Here is a 17,734-nt window from a genome sequence, read left to right as displayed (position 1 = left end):
ACTTTTCTCAGGTTCAAGTTACAAACCATGCTAAAGTATTCTGTAACAGTGGCTTAAGCCACTAGTTAAAAAAATTACTATGTCCAGTCCTTTTTAAGAAGACACTTAAGCCACTAAATGTGGGTATTTCAGATATGAATTATTCATTGTTAGGATGAAAGTGCTCTGCAGCCTGCTTCCCGTGATGGTTACCTTCACAAACCTCTCTGCATGAGCCTGGTTTCATTGAGAGTATGCATGTCTTCTACCACAGGTGTTAGAAATACAGTTTTAACAAATATGGGGCATTTGAAAAAAGTTCATAATTGAAATGCTTATCTCAATGGGCTAGACCTGACTTTAAAGGGTGCTGAATTCTTTGTTGTAGAAAACCCAAAAAATGAGCTTCAACTCTGACAAGCCCAACCTATTTTTGGTTGAATCAGGCCCAAAGCTACCAATTTTTGTCTTTAATTTTGCAGTCATGGGCGGCGGGTAGCATAGACAGGGGAAGGCTGTGCCTCTCCAAACAGCCTGGCATGGCCTTGCCAACGCTCCAGCCCCAGTCCCCCTCCTGCCTGCTTCCAGTTCCCCTCCCTTCCCACTCTTCTGTGCCGAGAGGCTGGGGCAGGTAGTCTGGGGCCAGTGCACAAAAGACCCCAGGGCTGGGGCCATGCCACGCCATGCCCCCCCCATCCATTCACCCAGTGCTGGGACTATGCTGCCCACCCAGTGCTCCAGGGCTGGGGGCACTCCAGGGCTTGTGTGTGCTCCAGGCTCCAGCGCAGGAAATGGCGGATGGAAGAGGAGGAGAGGGACCTTGGGCAAAGGGGGAGGAGCCAGAGGGCTAGCATCCTCCATGGACGCATTCACCCACCACCCATGTTAGCAGTTATATAAAGACAGACTGTCTAATACTCTTGATCCTGCTCAACGTAAGATACTAATCTAATAGCTACCTTAAAGATTCAGAGTTTCATGGCCACTCTATAGAACTGGAAGTGGCAGACACTTTCCAGTTCAGTTCTCTCTTATGGATAGAAATAACTAGCCATGCAAGCGGCAAGTCCGATGTATAATCCTACAGCACATTGTAATATCCATATTTAAGTGCTATGTGCCAGATCCAAAGCCCATTGAAGTCTGTAACAAGGATCTCTTTGATTTGAAGGGTTCTGGGTCAATTTTAAGGATTCTTTATTATTTTGAGCCTACGTAGCATCTTAATGTATGTATTGGCTTTGCCTAAAAACTTTTGCTCAGTATACAAATAAAACTTCAGCTTTTGCCACTCAGCTGTCCAGTATCATTGCTGCCAGGTTGCCATGCTGCTGCTGAAGTATTCTTCTTAAATTCATTCTTCCTAAAGATCTGGCTTCTGCTGACTTTAGATGCTTTGGGGAATTACACATTTCATAAATACCTGCTTAGTACTTTGGAGATGATGGGAGAAAAGAATAGGAGAAGAGAGCGAAATGAAGAATGGTGAAAAAGATAAGTCTGGCAGGCCTTTCCAAGAGGTGAAGTTATGATGAGCCTGGTGGTTTCTGTAGCATTAGGCTTGCTTGATGTCAGCAAAGTGATTATTGCCTGTTGAGTCTGGATAGATATTTCTATAGCCCTAATCTGTCCCTTGTGGATCTTTAGGATAAGAGTAACTCTTAGGGGCCTAATCCTGAGCCTATTGAAGTCAATGGAAGTGTATTACAGAATAATATTTAGATAATACTGTGCTTGTATGGCTCTATATAAATAATAATGATTCACAGACTCTGAAAAATCATTCGCATTGAGTTGCAATAAACAAGGCAAGAGTTTGTGGAAACTTTTTACATTTTGCTAGACACATATAACTATAAATTAATTGCAAATAATAGTACAGTTAACACACTCTCCAGGGAAAAGTACTGTTTTTTTTTTCTTATTTTCAAGTTTGAAGCAGTTTTAAAGGACTATTTAATTTGGAAAAAAATGTACTCCGCAATTGACATTTGATTCTCCACTAAAGTAATACATGCATTTATGGAAAATGTTGCTTTAGTTAACATCGTTCCTTGCAACTAATTAGAAAATGTGTTGGTGGGTATATTTTAGAACAAAAAGTATGCTGAGCAAAGCTTCATTTAGTTTGAACTTCTCATCAGGAAAGAACATTTTTAACCAAACTGCTGAAAGTGGTTGATGAAGACATGTTTTCTTTCAACCCAATTAGCAGTTAGAGAGCCTTCAATGGCCTACAATGAGCCTTTTCCCTTGTTTTAATGTGGCTACATCTACAAAGAAAACTTGTGAAGCAGTGGAAGTCAAGTGCTGAAATAATTGTTCCTGTTAACTTCTACCACGTAAGCTTCATATTAAGGGGCAAAATGTACAGGTTAGAAGAGTACTTTCAGCAAGATGGACCATGAGGCCCACTTAATCAATGAGTCACAGTTTAAACAATAAGCTTAAAGATCTGATTTACATTTGTCTTGCATAGGTATTTGTCAGTTTTAACGTAATCCTTAGAATGAAAGTAAGAGGGATTACGTACTGGAGTGTGGTTTCAGAATTATTAGAATGCAGGTGGAGAGGTTTATGTAGGTACTTAGTGGACTGCTGGCAATCTCATATCATCATTAAGAGACACCCACCTGTTAATTTTTAGAACCACCCACATGAACCTCAAAATTAGAAACAGAAGTGACATAGATCCTCATTCAATAAAGCAGCACTACCCCCCCCTCTTGAAGTGTGCACAAAGCTGATATTAGACTCACTGGCATCATCCAAAGGTCACTTCTTTGGAAGCTGAAATCCAAAATTCTTTTCAAGTGATCAGCAAACTAAATTTATGCTGTGAAGGAAGCTCATACAAAAGAGAAAGGGTAGCATTTGGAAGCCAGAGAGAGAGAATTAGACAAAACTCAAAATTAGAGCCATTTGAACACTGGATAAAATTAAAATGCATTATTCATGAAATACATTAGCTGATAAATAGCTTCCAACTAGCTCTATGCGAAATAAAGATCTATGATCCATCCCCTTAGGAGCATTGTGCCAGTACTTAATAGCACTTATCTAGCACTTTTCATCCACAGACCTCAAAAGGTTTTCCAACATACATATGGGGAAACAGATACTGAGTAATTGACTTACCAACTGTAACAAAACAGGTCAGTGGCAAAGCTAGGAGGAAAACCCAGGTTTCCTGACACACTGTTTGTGCCCTATGGACTAGGCAGCACTGCCTTCTGAATTCTGCACATAAAGGAGTCCCATCAGACTCTCTTGTTCACCCTTGAACTTGCCTCATGCCTTTTTGAAATCAAATAATCACCTTTTAACTAAATTTGCTCCATCTGTTCTTCCCCCTGAACCACACTTGGCTCTTTTCAGCCGCGGTCTCATTTCATGTTGCCCCCGGACTCCTTTTCCAGCAGACCCAAGAGCGTCATTCTCCTGTCTGTACAGCTTTGGCTTCTGTTGAAAAAGTGAAACGGTAAACACGGGCACACAAGGGTGGGTTTTTTTTTTCAAACATATTTTTTTATTCTAAAAAACTAAATTAAAATACACAATAATTTTCCCTTTTTGGTTTCAAAAATGTGATTTTTTTTAATAATGTTCCTTTTGTCCCTTTCTTTAAGTTCTGAAAACCAAAAATAAAATATAAAATTCTCACCTTTATTGGGCTTTTGTGTAGAGCAGGGGTGCTGAGGGCCAGGTTAGGTTGGGGGTGGGAGGAATGTATGCTGTGGATGGAGAGGGTGGGTGGGATTCTCTTTTGAGGATTGGAGAATATTTTGAGTTCTTGCATTTGTTGTTTATGTCAATTTGAATTTTTAATGCATGTCCAGGGCATCTTCAGCTTTTAGAAAAACGCTTCTAGGTCTGTTCTTAAGATTTGAAGTGAATAATAGCACCAAGTGTTTCCTTTGAAACAGCTGGTGCTGGCCTCTGCTGGATTTAGGATACTGCACAAGATGGACCATTGGTCTGATCCAGTAGGGCAATCTCTATGTTCCAATATACAGTTCATGTCACACGTATATTGATACCTGGCAGTATACAGGTAAAGACAAGTAACAACATAACAGTCTCCTCTAATTATTGGGGAGGTAGCGCCGAATCTAATATGGGCCACTAGATTTCTGCAACAAAGTAAAAATATTAAAGCTGACTGCAATGACCTGATGCAAATCCCTAAGCTATTCAAACTGCACACACTAATGAAACACACGCAGTGTATTCTGTAGCCTGCCAAGTACCACTTGGCCTACCCATAGCTCCTGCTATGTAGCCTCCACATGATGGCACAGCTACCATTGTGGATGCACAAGGGCTGGACTAGCACTGGCTCTTGTGACTGAAACAACTCCTTAGTCAGAACAGTGATTGTTGGTAGCTGTCACATCCAACTCTGCATGCGCCGGAGAAGGTTCCATAAATGGCTCAGACAGATGTGCTTTGACCTCATCTTTGGCCCCGTGGAAGAAATATTTCCCAATATTTCACCTGGGAAGAGGCCAGATGAATATGAACACATGATAAATGGCAAGAAACTCACATTTGTAGATGACATGACAGAAGGTTTGATGATGACGGAAATGGTGGATTATAGTTAAAAATACATTACAGGACTTTTCTGCTGCTTTTTAACACAACTGTCCTTTTCCTTGAACATTTGCAGCTCTGTTCTTTACCTTACTTTTAATATCTAGTTTTGCTGGCTTACATTCAGCTCCTCCAATGCCAACTCCTCAGTCTTCCTCCAACAAATGTCTCTGGTGCTCCATGCGCTGGGGGTTATAGCAGATCACAAATTCAACATGAGTCAAAAATGTGATGCAGTCAATAAAAAGGCTAATGTCATTCTGGGGGGTGTATTAACAGGAGTATCGTATGTAAGACATGGGAGGTGATTGCCCCACTCTACTCAGCGCTGGTGAGGCCTCAGCTGGAGTATTATCTAATTTCAGTTGCCACACTTTAAGAAAGATGTGGACAAATTGGAGAGTCCAGAGAAAAGCAACAACAATGATAAAAGATTTAGAAAAGTTGACCTGTAAGGAAAGATTTTTTTCAAAATGGGTATGTTTTGAAAAAAGAAAATTGAGGAAGGAATTAAGTCTTCAAATAAAGAGGATACTGATCAGCTGTTCTCCATCTCTCTTGAAGATAGCACTGGTAGTAGATAGTACAGATAGTAACTGGTTACAGATAGTAATTGGCTTAGTTTGCAGCAAGGGAAATTTAGGTTGATATTAGGAAAGACTTTCGAACTATAAGGATATTTAATCTTCCAGGGGAAGTTACGGAATCCCCATCCTTTCAGGTTTTTAAGAACAGGTTAAAGAAATACCTGTCAGGGGCAATCCTGGGGAGGCGGCAGATGGGACCTCCGCAGGCATGCCTGCCCCAGCAAATCCTAGCCTCGGCTGGGAGTCAGAAGGCTCTGAGCTGGCTGCTGGGAATCAGAGCCTTCTGATTGGCTGGGATTTAAAGGCTCTGGGTCACCAGCCCAGGGCGGCAATTCAAAAACTGTAGAGCCGGCCCTGGTCAGGGGTAATCTAGGTTTACTTGTTCTTGCCTCAGCACAGGGGGCTGGACTAGATGACCTCTTGAGGTCCCTTCCAGCCCTACATTTCCTTGATTCTATAATCATATGTTGTACAAGGAAAAAGTTAATTCAGCTCCGAGAATTCCTCTTAATTTCTATTGGCTCACAATGTTTCAGAAGTTTCTGAACAAACAGAGAAAGGGAAACGCAACATGTTGCTAAAGAGAATCAATAGTGTTGGTGTGAGATTTCCCCTGGAAAGGGTTTGGAGAGAGTGAAACACTCAGGGACCCCCAAACCCAGCATTTGCTGGGTCTTGACAGATTTACCACACCATGGAAAGCTGGTTATATTTGAATGGATAAGATGTCAGCTCCATAACGTGAGTGTGGATGCTGGGTGCCGGGAGAGTTAACGGCAGAAATAGGCTTCGATGAGGAATACATGAGCATTATCACAGAAGTGTAAGTAAGGCACTCAGTGGGAAAGTGAATCGCTTTAATGGAAGCTGGGCTGTCATAACCCCACACCATGTGAGAAAGTGCCAAGTGCAGGCAGAGTTGCCACACAATCGGCAATAGGGCTTTAGCATGCTGAATTAGATATAAGCCAGACAGCACCCAAGCATGCATACTTGCCACCCTAATGGTATAGGGATCAACATCCTAAGCACTTTTTGGTGCTCCCATTTATGTACATAGCCTGTGATGCAGGGAATTTCATCAGTAGGAATGGAGATATTCTGTGTCCTTACTGAGAGTTGCAGCAGTGAAAAAGAAAATGATTAGCACAGAAAAAAAGTAAAATGACACTGTAAGATGAACAAGCCCTTAAAGCCAGTCCTGGCCTAAATCTAACAGAATATATAGAAGAGAATGGACCAAGTATCTATTCCCCCCATGCTATATGTTAACATTCAGTTATCCAGCTGCCCCCTGCTGTGCAAGCAAGATATAACACAGCATGTTGTAGGAATTCTATTGCAAAGGAAAGTTTACAGGACTTCTCAAACCATGATTGTGCTGTCAGACATGTCATGGAATGACTGCAATTAAAACATCCAGGTGCTAGGTGTTCAATAAGCAGAACATTTTGTACCCTTATTTTAGAAGCCACAAAGTGTCTTACAGAAAAATCAAAGAAAGCAAGTCTAAATTTTGCAAGAACTTGGTTTTGCAGTATTAAGTAATTGACTCTAGATTTTTAGGTGTAGCATGTGCACCGCATGTTGCAAGAGTTGTTCTGGTGAGCACTGACTATGCAGATTCACATAAAACCTACACATGCTGCTAGTGTGTAAATTAAAGTTGCCCTCAGGTAAAAACACAGAAAACTCATGTAAATGGTGCATGCAGCATTTATGAATTGGGCCCTCTGTAACTGGCAATGGACTATGTACTGTTCAAAATGAAAATAATTGATACAAACTCAAAATAATTTTATGCTATCTTAAAAAAACCCTTCATGCCTGATTGTCTTTCCAGAATCAATATTATGGATGATGGAAGCCTCCGAATTGTCAATGTCACTAAGGCAGATGCTGGAAGTTATTCCTGTATAGCAACAAACCATTTTGGTACAGCTAGCAGCACTGGAAGTTTGGTGGTGAAAGGTAACAACAGCCCTTATTACACATCGCTTATATCTCCGTCTTACTCTTAATCTCTAATAGAGAAAGAAGAAGCCACACATGTTCCACGCTTTTTAATTTCTCTGCTCCTGAGTGGTACTGAATCCCAACAGCTCCCAGTGAAGAGCTGTTGCCACACATCCCCTTCTGCTGAAAGGCTCTATGGAGTATACAGAAATTACTGATTCTCAAATATCAAAGCTTACCTAATGCCGTTTAGTATCACTGCGGCCAAAGATATGTTAACAGTAAAATCTGTTTGATGTCTTGAATAATATATATAGCAAGTTGGTACTATGTTTTGTAATATATGTAAGATTAAACTGAATGAAATATAGGAACATAAGAATTGCTGCACTGGATCAGATGAATGGTCCATTAAGTCCACTGTCCTGTCTCTGACAGTCACCAGCATTAGACCCTTCAGAAGAAGTTCCCTCCCTAATGACTAATTATGAACAGTTATGCACTATGGCCCTGATCCAGCAAAGTTTTTGAACTACATGCTTAACTTGAAATCCATTAAATTCAGACTATCCATGGAGGAATTTTTTTTTACCCTAAGCAGTTAATGGCTAGTTTGTCCTTTTAAAAATGTTTATCTAATCTAATGCATCTGCAGATGTCTAAGCCTTTTAACAGTCCTGGTAAACTCTTAATACATGCAGGTTTGCAAAATAATATGCAACTTTTTCCCTTGCAATACATTTTTTTTATTTTCCAAAATATAATCAGTGTGTGATTTAACACTATTTAATAATTCTTGCCACTGAGTGATATCTTTATATATCCCATGAATCCCAAGTGTATGCCCAGAAATTCTCTCTCAACAATTTTTTTAAAAAGTAAACATAAAATGTTTGACCAAGGATTTAAAGTTCAAATCTGTTAAATGCAGTGACAGTGACAAATGTTTTAAAGTTATGCACTGTTATGAGAAGTTGCGTGTCTGATGAATTATTATAGGCAACAGGCATATAGATTATTACACTGATAAACACTCTCCATCTCTCTTATTTGTGGAAAATGCTATGTTAGATAACAGATCAGGAGAGATTGATTTATTATTTTGTAATCAATCACAGAGCTCTAATGCTGTCAGTTTTAATTCTCCCATATATTGGCACTGATGGACAATATTGGTTTAGAGGTTCTCCCTATCAATTATTTCTATAGTATACAGAGACTTCTTTAAAATGCTTTTAATGCGAGTTTAAATGGGTGCTTTTTATAATCAGAGTTTAAGCAAAGAATCTCAGGACAGCTGGCCCTGAGAAATAGTGATTCTCCATGACGCTTTACCTGCTACTAACCTATGTGTGTGTGTGAGATGCAGCACCAGCACATTCATGGAGTGAAATCTTCCCTAAAATATTGGGTGTGCACGTGTGTCTGAGGACAGGAACCGTCCCAATTATATTATTAAATCTTCTCTCTCTCTCTCTAATTTTACATGCTTCTCTTTATATTAGAAAAAGTTTTTAAGCATGTTGGGGCAATCCTCAGCTGGTGTAAATTAACGTGGCTCCAGTGAAGTCAATGGAGCTTCATGGAATAACACCAGCTGACGATCTGGCCCTTTGTGTTTTGTGCTGGATTACCCCGACTCTCTCCCCTTGGGATCTCTGGTTGTGCAGTGTAACATCCTGTCACTTCTGCAATACCATCTCAAAATGTAGCAGTCCTTTCCCAGATAGAACTTCCATTGATGAGGCTGGTACATGTGTAAGAATTGAAGGGTCAGTCCCTACAGTAAGATAACATTGGGTAAATACACCTGCATAATATATATTTCTTTTCTTTCTTGCATGTACCTTTGTGCAATTTTTATTTTAAAATTAAGGCTATAGGGGGACTATATTATGTCTTAGAAATAAATTGGACTTAACGTAGTCACTTCCAGTTTGTGCAGCTTGTACAGCATGTGCCTCAGCAGATATTAGTCTCTTTGAACAGGAAGTCCCTAAGGTTAGCAGTAGGTCTGTGTTTAAGATGACTCTGGCTGCCAGAGTCATCTTAAACATTAATCCCTGTTATCCTCAAGCAGAGGCATAACAAATAAGTGTGAGTGAAATTCTGGAAGTTCCTGAGAACAGGACAGCAGGAAAAGTCTTGCCCAAGGTTCTGAGCACCTCCTGTAAGGGGCAGAAGGCTTTGTGCCCCACCACTGAAGTCAGCAGGAGCTTTGGACTTCAGCAGGCACAGAAGGTCGCCCTGAGTGACCGCTGCTCCTATTGATTTTAGTAGAAGCTGAGGGTGCTCAGCCCCTTGTAGATTTGGATCTCAATAGTCTCCTCCGGGAAAAGTCTACTTGTGGATCCTTTGTAAATTAAGGTACTAATTTAAATACGTTGTTATTGCATGGAAAACATAAAGAACAGAATATAACAACCGACCTTATTGACACAGAAGGATACAGTTCTTAAGCCCTCTATGTTAGTACAAGAAAGCAGATAGGCTAGGAATGTGACTGGGTGGTGCAATGGCCCTTCCATGGACTATGATGAAGTTGCACTCACTTATGGCAGCGGTGAAATTGACTCTGAGCTCAGATCTTGAAGATGGAAGCACCAAATGAGTGTGAATGCCAATGTGTGAACCCTCATTTGTGGACATCTCAAAGCCACCATACAACTTGAAATAACTAACCCTTGTTGTCAATCTCAGGTCAGGAGAGGGCCAGGGCTAGACTTGAGAATTTGTCAGGCATTAGGTGCAGTGTTGGCTATATGTGAGAACAACACTTACCCAAAGCATAGCCAGGTCAAGTGGGATACAGAATTTTCATGGGGGCCAGTCCAAGACTCTGGAATGAACTCTCCCAGGAACAAAGGACCATCATAAACCTCACTGTGTCTGCTCTAAGTGCAAGGTTCATTTCTTTGACTTTGCCTTCTCTAACAAAAAAATGTTGCCCCTTTTCAACCAAAGCACCTGGTCAAAGTTCAGGGCCTTGAAGATGTTTCAGTTGGAAGTAGAAATTGATGGAAATCTGATATTTTCTTTGATGCAGTTTTGGTTATTTATAAGGAAAGTACAAAGTCCTGTGTCTCTGAATGCAGAAGGAACCAAGAACAAACCTTATTTTACAGTGCCACACTAGAACTTAGCTTTGTCCATGGTCACACTGTGCTTACAGGCTCCTGCTTGGCTTTCTTGCCTCTTCTGTCTCTGGTCTCAGTTTATGTGTGATACCTTTTTCCCCTTCTCTCCCCACAGACATCCCCACCCAAAACAATACTCAGCCAAAAGCTCCTGGGTGGGTTCACACACGTCTTTTGTCTGACACACAGGGCTGGCTCCAGGTTTTTTGCCGCCCCAAGCAACCAAAAAAGGCGGGAGGGCCCACGGAAGCAAAAAATAAAAAGGAATCCCACCCCTTGATAAGGGCTACCCCAAGCACAAGCTTGGAACACTGGTGCCTAGAACCGGCCCTGATGACACAGGGGCTTATGTAACAGTTATGTTAATTGAAGGGTGGTGGGGTTTTCATTCAACCCATAACAATAAGCAGCAACATGTATATTTATCAAACACAACCAAAACCCCTACCAAAATAAGCCACTCCACTATACGTGCTTCACCCCCTGGGGAGCAGATGAGAGAACAATCCATGACAGATGTCAGTCACGTTGCTCAATACTAGAAGGTGCCCAGAGACTATGGTAATGACAGTGGTATTAGAACTAGCACTGCTGGGGGCGCTACCACACTCCCTGGCTTGAACTGGTTTTCATGGTATACAGAGCTTTCAGTTTGGTTCATCAGCCCCACCATACAAATTGTTCCAGCACTCCTGCCTCTATAGATACAGAAGCACACTTTCCTCACCTTTGTGTGACTTGTAACATACTGTTTTAAATAATAACAATTGAGAGCTCTGTGTCTGAGGACAAATTTGATTCTAGTCAGCCCTAATGAGGGGTTACATAGATGTAAATGGAGGCAGAATTTGCCCCTAAGTTATGTCTACACTGCAGCTGCACACATACCTACCGGCATGGGTAGACAGACACGAGCTAGCATGCTAAAACTGGCAGTGTGGCTGCAGCGGCATGTGCTGTCGTTTGGGCCAGCCACCCAAGTTCAAACCCGCCCAACCCTCTGGGTACATACTTGATGGATAGCCCAAGCCACCTGCCATGGCCATACTGCTATTTTTAGCATGAACTAGCAGAGCTAGCACGTGTCTGCCTGCCTGCACTGGGAAGCACGCTCCCGGCTGGTGTCCAGACAGACCCTTAGGGACTGATTCTGATCTCACTTGATGTAAATCAAAACTAACTCTATTGAAGTGAAGAGGGTTACACGGATGTAAAACCAGCGTAAGTAAGATGAGACCCATACCCTGGGTCTTTAGTTTAAATACAATTGATACAGGGACTGATTTTCAGAAATGCTAAGACCCACATCTCCAATTGTAGTCAGGTGCGCCTCCACAAATTAGGCCCTGACTGTACATCCATAAAAGGTTAATATTTAAAAATATTACTTTGTTTAGCTGATGCTGTTGAAAAGTAGTCATTTTATAATTTAAGAATTATCTAATTCTTCCTTTATTATTATTATTATTTTATTAGAGGCAGCCTGTTTGCTACTTACTGCAAGAGTATATATTACATCTGGTCATTCTTTATTGGTCACGTGATTTAAGTATCACTTCACATTGTGTTAAGGTTATAAGAGATTAGCAAGTATTATTTTTTCATCTTCAATGCTCAGTAGGAACTTGATCCCATTAAAATTAATAGGACCTATACATATGTGTGAAGCGGAGAATATACCCCGAGGTCTGAGACATGGATATTAACAGTGAACACAATTTTAGAATCTAGTCCACAAAAAGTATAGAAGCACATAAAACTGTTCTGAACTCTAAATGACTGTGTAAAGTATTGTATTTTACATTGAAATATCTGAGTTTCTATGATTTAAGTAACACGTGTACTAGTTGGGGTGAAATATTTCTGAATGCCATATTTTAATTCAATGTTATGGTCTACAAAAGGACTAATTTATCAGCTGATGTGTTCTCTGACCTTAAAATATGTTTTTTTATTCTTTTTGATCTCATCATATGTCATTGATTAAAAAACAGTGAAGGTCATACATCAGAAGACATCTTTTCTAACCTTTCTGTGTTCTTCCATTAACAATAAGCATTTCTCTTTTTTAAATCCTATTGCCCTCTTTCCCCCTCCCCCACCAATATAGGGTGAGCAAGGATGGAGGATTTGGGGGGTGGGGGAGGAAGGAGAGGAAGGATAATATCTGTTACACCAGATCCAGGGAGGCTTAAAATAATCTCTGGCAAACAACCAGAGAGATGAATAAATATTCGTATTATGCATGAGTAGATGTCTTAAAAATATAACATGCTGACAGGTGCCCATAGGGCTGTTTATTAACATGCCATTGTCAGAAATTCTGAACTTCAGTGGTTTTCAAAACCGATCAGAATACATTTTTGGTTTGTTCTGTTAGTTCTAAGTGAACACTGTCCTGGCCTTTGAGACCCAAATTCTTGCAAACCTTGCATGTATGGTTTGACCTTTACATTAAAAAGCAGGGATTGCAACTTTACGGATAGGGAACAATTCAGCAGCTATTATTAGGAGATGTGTAGAACACGAGTTATGTTTACATGCAGCATATACATATTCATTTTCAGTCATTTTTCCATTTTCTCTGTACCTGAGGCTAAATGTTCCAATTCTTCCATGACATAAAAAGACTTAGTACTGAAGTGTTTACGTGACAAATAGAGTAAACAGTGTTAGGCATATACTGTCGAATGCTGGCTTATTTGTACTTTAATGTAGTCACATAAGTGGCTTTTTATAGTGGCAGCTCTGAGCTGCTGGAGGACTAATTCAGATTTTAATGGCAAAGCTGAATACATTAACTATAGAGAGACTTTGGGAAAGGGAGCTTCTTTAGTTACCACAGTAGCAACTTATTTCCAACTAGGTAGCTCCCCTGCGCACCACAACTGCCAATCCTGACTCCTGTCTTCTGCCTCTTTCAACTCCACATCCTCAGAGTGGGCGCATGCAGCCTGCTGGAATGGTTCCCCCGAGCCTTGCATTGTCAATGGCTAAGGGAGGACCAGCTTCCTTCATCTTCCCTGATGTGTTATTTTGTGTCTTGTTTACGTGCACAAGTCGGATACCATTTGCTTGCAGGACGGCTTAATTACCAACAGTTCCCTTCTCACTCGGATAGCAATGACTAATACACAAATGAAGTTTCTCTGGCATGCAGGGGTTCAGGAGGGAGCCGTGTAAACAAGCTAATTAAAGCAAATGATCTTGCTACTGCTCCCTTCCCAAAATAAGATAATCCTTCCGATACAGCTTGGTGCCTGTGAGTTACACTAAATACTTACATGAGTTTGTGGCAAAATTACTTTGACGTACATGATCCTCTTAATATGATTTAGTCCTGTAGCTTTGGAGAAATGGAATGATGATATCAGTTCTTAAAACTCAAACTGTGTAAACAGGTGCAGTGTATACCTGTTTTGGTATAACCTTCTGTATCATATAAAACAGCTTGTAAGTCTGAAACAATATTGGTTTAATTGTTCGGCCGAGTTTGGTAGTATATGGCTTCACAGCAGAGGCCTTTGCACTATCCTAACAGGAAATAGTGATGCTGCAATTATTATTGCACTAATGGTTCGTAAACTGTGATTACATTGGAGAGATAGGGTCATGTTCCTCACTGTCTTGCACCTTGTACTACTCAGTGTATGTAAGACACTACACATTCCGAATGGTAATGATTTGCATCCACTTTGCCCTGGTGTAAATAGCTAGATGAAGTTCAGGACAAGGGACAATCTATGGGGTTTGTAAGTAACAGTCTGGGAGTGGCTTTATCACTTTCTGGTGTCCTCTATCACAGTAGGTAGGAATAGAGTCAGTATGTTTTGTAGAGTGATGTTTCTGCTCTCCAGAGCAGATTATAACAATGGTTCCAGTACTTACATGCTACCAGGGCAAGGACAAGTTCTAATTACATTATTTACCGGTTTCATTTTGGGAGTAGGGTTCCAGCTACCATTGTGCCAGCATTCAAAGCAGTGAATGGCTTAACAGATTTAAATAGTTGTTTACTTTTATTTTTGTTTGTGTCTCAGACTAGCTTGCATCCATCTCATATTGGCTGCTTGGGTTTTCAGCTGTTTACCTCCACGCAGGACTAATGAGCAAAGATATTGCCAGTAGGTGTATTCCCACCCTGGAATAGATAGAGATCTTTGCTAACAGCCTCGACTCTCTCCAGCAGCTCGGGTTTGGATTCTTTTCTCCCACTCCCTGCGAGAATGTTACTTTGCGGATACACTGATTTAATGAGCTGTTTTTTAAAATCCTGTGATTTGGCAAAATTCATCAAATTCCTCTGAGAAATATTTACCTCCATGGTCTGGGAGCTTTTCAGGGATTCTATATCTGACAATTCATGGATTATTGTAATTAATTATTGTAATACCTTTGATAATGTTCAGGCTTGTATTAATCAGTATTGATACAGGCTTTATTGTCCCACATAAACCACATCCCTGGTCTGGAATGGTCTTGCAAACATTAACTTGCAATCTATAACTCTTTTGTCTTTCACATACACCTTTTGTTTGGACACTTTGAAATAAGTGGTCAACTTGCTGCCATGTGCCAGGCTGAGACAATATGTCCTTACCTCATGTTTTGTATTACACCCATAGAACCCATGTCGATTTGCACTATTGTATCTTGTTTTAGTGGATGTGAAAAAACTGTTTTCTCACCTTCAAAAATTAAGATTATGCCATCCAAGATAGAGCTGAAAAGAACTTAACTGTCTTGTTCCAAAACTTCGCTGCACTAGAAAAACGTTGCTGTCTAATGTCTGGCCATCTGTCCAATATTGCATGTTTCAGAAGTTTTGTTCTGAAAGTGATTGGTGCTGGAGAATTTAGTGTTTCTTCAAGTGATTTAATTTTTCTATAATAGAGTGATTGAGTGATCACACTTGCAATCAGATGGAATTGCTTTTCTGCTTGTGCATAATGCTCTTCAGCTTGGTCTGAGTGACTTTGTTACATTCAGGAGTAGTCAGCCTTTCTGAGGATCTACTGCACCAAGGCCATTCATAGAAGCATCTGTTTGGCAAGGTCGACTTTTCAAATAAAAAATGCAGGAAAACACTTTGGACTGGGTTAGGTTGCGAAAAGTTCCTTCATATTATGGGAAGCAGTGTCATGTTCTTTATCTTAAATGGAATTCATTGACTTGTTGTAGTATGGCCATGGTGGTGCATTAATTTCAAACAGTTTGGTGCAAACTTTACCAGCTACAGTAGTTAACTTCGAGAACGTAATGTAACTCTGCTCCTTTATGTGGTTGTTTCATGTTCTTTATTGGAATGATTTAAACTGGATTGGTTTGATCCCATTTCCATCAAACAGTGTTCCAACTAGTTTACCTCCAGTACACACAGCATATCAGACATATCACTGAGGCTGCTTAAAAGAAGGATCCTCTTCTGTATTGCATTGCAGTAGAGTTTTCAGACCCTTGCAACTCCTTCATAGGTCTCATCACTCTTGCACTGTAATTCTTCTCATGGTTGGATGATGCTTAGAGTGTCAGATTTCACGTTGTGAGCTGGATCTGCAGATAACCCCAGTTTAATAACGGCAAGATTTAAACATGAAGCAATGGGCTCAAGTTGCAGTGTGGGAGGTCTAGGTTGGATATTAGGAAAAACTATTTCACTAGGAGGGGGATGAAGCACTGGAATGGTTACCTAGGGAGGTGATGGAATCTCCATCCTTAGCGGTTTTTAAAGCCCGGCTTGACAAAGCCCTGACTGGGATGATTTATTTGGGGTTGGTCCTGCTTTGAGCAGGGGGTTGGACTAGATGACCTCCTGAGATCTCTTCCAACCCTAATCTTCTGAGATTCTGTGATTCCAGATCCATAACTGAAGATGCTTGAGTGTTCATAACAAAAATCTCAGTCCTCAGCATGTCTGCATTTCTGCTTATATTTGTGCCTTATACTTTGTCATTTAGTTCCAGAGCCATAGAAACTTTTACTTGTACAATGCAATGGAACCAGAAGGCTGAATTTGCTGAATACAGCATGTGCTTTGGTATAACGTTTCTTTGGGCTCTCCAGTGTCAAGTTTAAATCTAACATTATGAGATCAGCAAATGCTTGGCCTGTGCATGACTGATCTGTTTCTCAAACATTAATGCTGATTATATCAATTGTGTTGTGTTCAGCAGCTTTGTCCTTTCTCATGTATTGGTCAAAATATATATGACTTGGTTTGAGTCATATCTACATGCCTTTCCCAAGTTTTTCAATTTATTAAGTTTAGTACAGTGACCACCATTTTTGGGGTATATTATTTCATTTACAGGTCTTTAACTACAACATTTCTGTGCTTTATGGATATACAAAGTGCAGATTTTCTGCAAGTGTTTGAGCTGTCTTTCTGTAGCCCCTTTTTTTTTCCCATCACTGACAGCACGTGCATTTTATCATCATGCATTTCACCTGCTATTGTTCCCAGTTATGATTGAGGTACTTCCTGAGACACATCTATATCAATTGTTTTTCACTTGAGGAGAGCTGGACTCCTTGATCAAGAAGATATTCCCTAGGAGAGAATTTGCATTGAATACTTTACCATTACTCTAACCATTTCATCACTGTCTGCATAGTATTAGCCACAATGTTTGATTTAAGAATTCTAAATCACTGGTCAAATGTCTCTTTGAATTATTCCCCATAGAATTTTTGTCTAAAAAAAAGTCTGAATTTGCTCCAGGCATAAGGTATATTTCATATTTACCAGAATAAGATTTTAGAACCTTATCATCCTCTTCACAGATGCTCTGTGAGTTATGACCCAGTCTTTCACCATATCAATATAATAAATTGCGGCTTTTTCCTTTTCTCTGAGATTTGTTTTGAGGTGCTGGTGCTTTGTGACATGCAGTTGCTTTACATTTCTTTCCCAGTTGACTGATGTACATCATCCAATTTTAAACTCCTAAAAAAGTTCATCCTAGCGCCAGCCAGGAAGTCTGCTTTGAACTGTGAAAGTTAGTATGATCAGGCTGTCATTTCCACAAGCCCTCATCGTTCTCTCTGACTCTGCCATTGAGAAGAGAGCAAGTTTCAATGGCAACTTAATGTTGAAATAGAGGGGGATAGCCCTGTCATGCTGCCTGGTATGGGTCTCCACTGAGAGTGCCACATTCAGGGCAGACACCCCAAAACTGGTGGTTATTCCAACATTAGAGTTCACCAAGTTGGTTAAAAAACTGAACTCTTGTTCACCACACTGGTTAACAAGAAGCTAAAAACACAGTCCCCTTAGGCATCCTAAAACACAGTCCCCTTAGGCATCCTAGTCCCTAGCTTACCACCCAGACAACTGGACTTCTGCGATTATTAAAACCAGAAATCACATATAAAGTTCTTCCAATCCCAAAGGATCAGACACGCACCCCAGGTCAAAGTATACTTCAGATCTTACCCCAAAAATCACACATAGCCAATCCTTTAGGAACTAAAAACTTT

At 40.5% G+C, this 17,734-nt stretch overlaps 1 protein-coding gene across 19 annotated transcripts in view; it reads left to right on the top strand.

The window, feature by feature from the left end:
* The window catches only part of CNTN4 (contactin 4), a 760,740-nt gene that overhangs the window by 677,358 nt on the left and 65,648 nt on the right, over nt 1-17,734 (top strand). For all 19 annotated transcript variants that reach the window (XM_039547154.1, XM_039547144.1, XM_039547143.1 and 16 more), the window contains one exon: nt 7,006-7,133. In XM_039547154.1, coding sequence (XP_039403088.1) covers nt 7,006-7,133 — 128 coding nt within the window. The remainder of the gene's footprint in view (nt 1-7,005; nt 7,134-17,734) is intronic.

Source organism: Mauremys reevesii, linkage group 7 (assembly GCF_016161935.1).
Source record: "Mauremys reevesii isolate NIE-2019 linkage group 7, ASM1616193v1, whole genome shotgun sequence".
In the NCBI taxonomy this organism is placed as follows: domain Eukaryota; kingdom Metazoa; phylum Chordata; order Testudines; family Geoemydidae; genus Mauremys; species Mauremys reevesii.
This window is presented reverse-complemented; position numbering and strand designations above follow the sequence as displayed.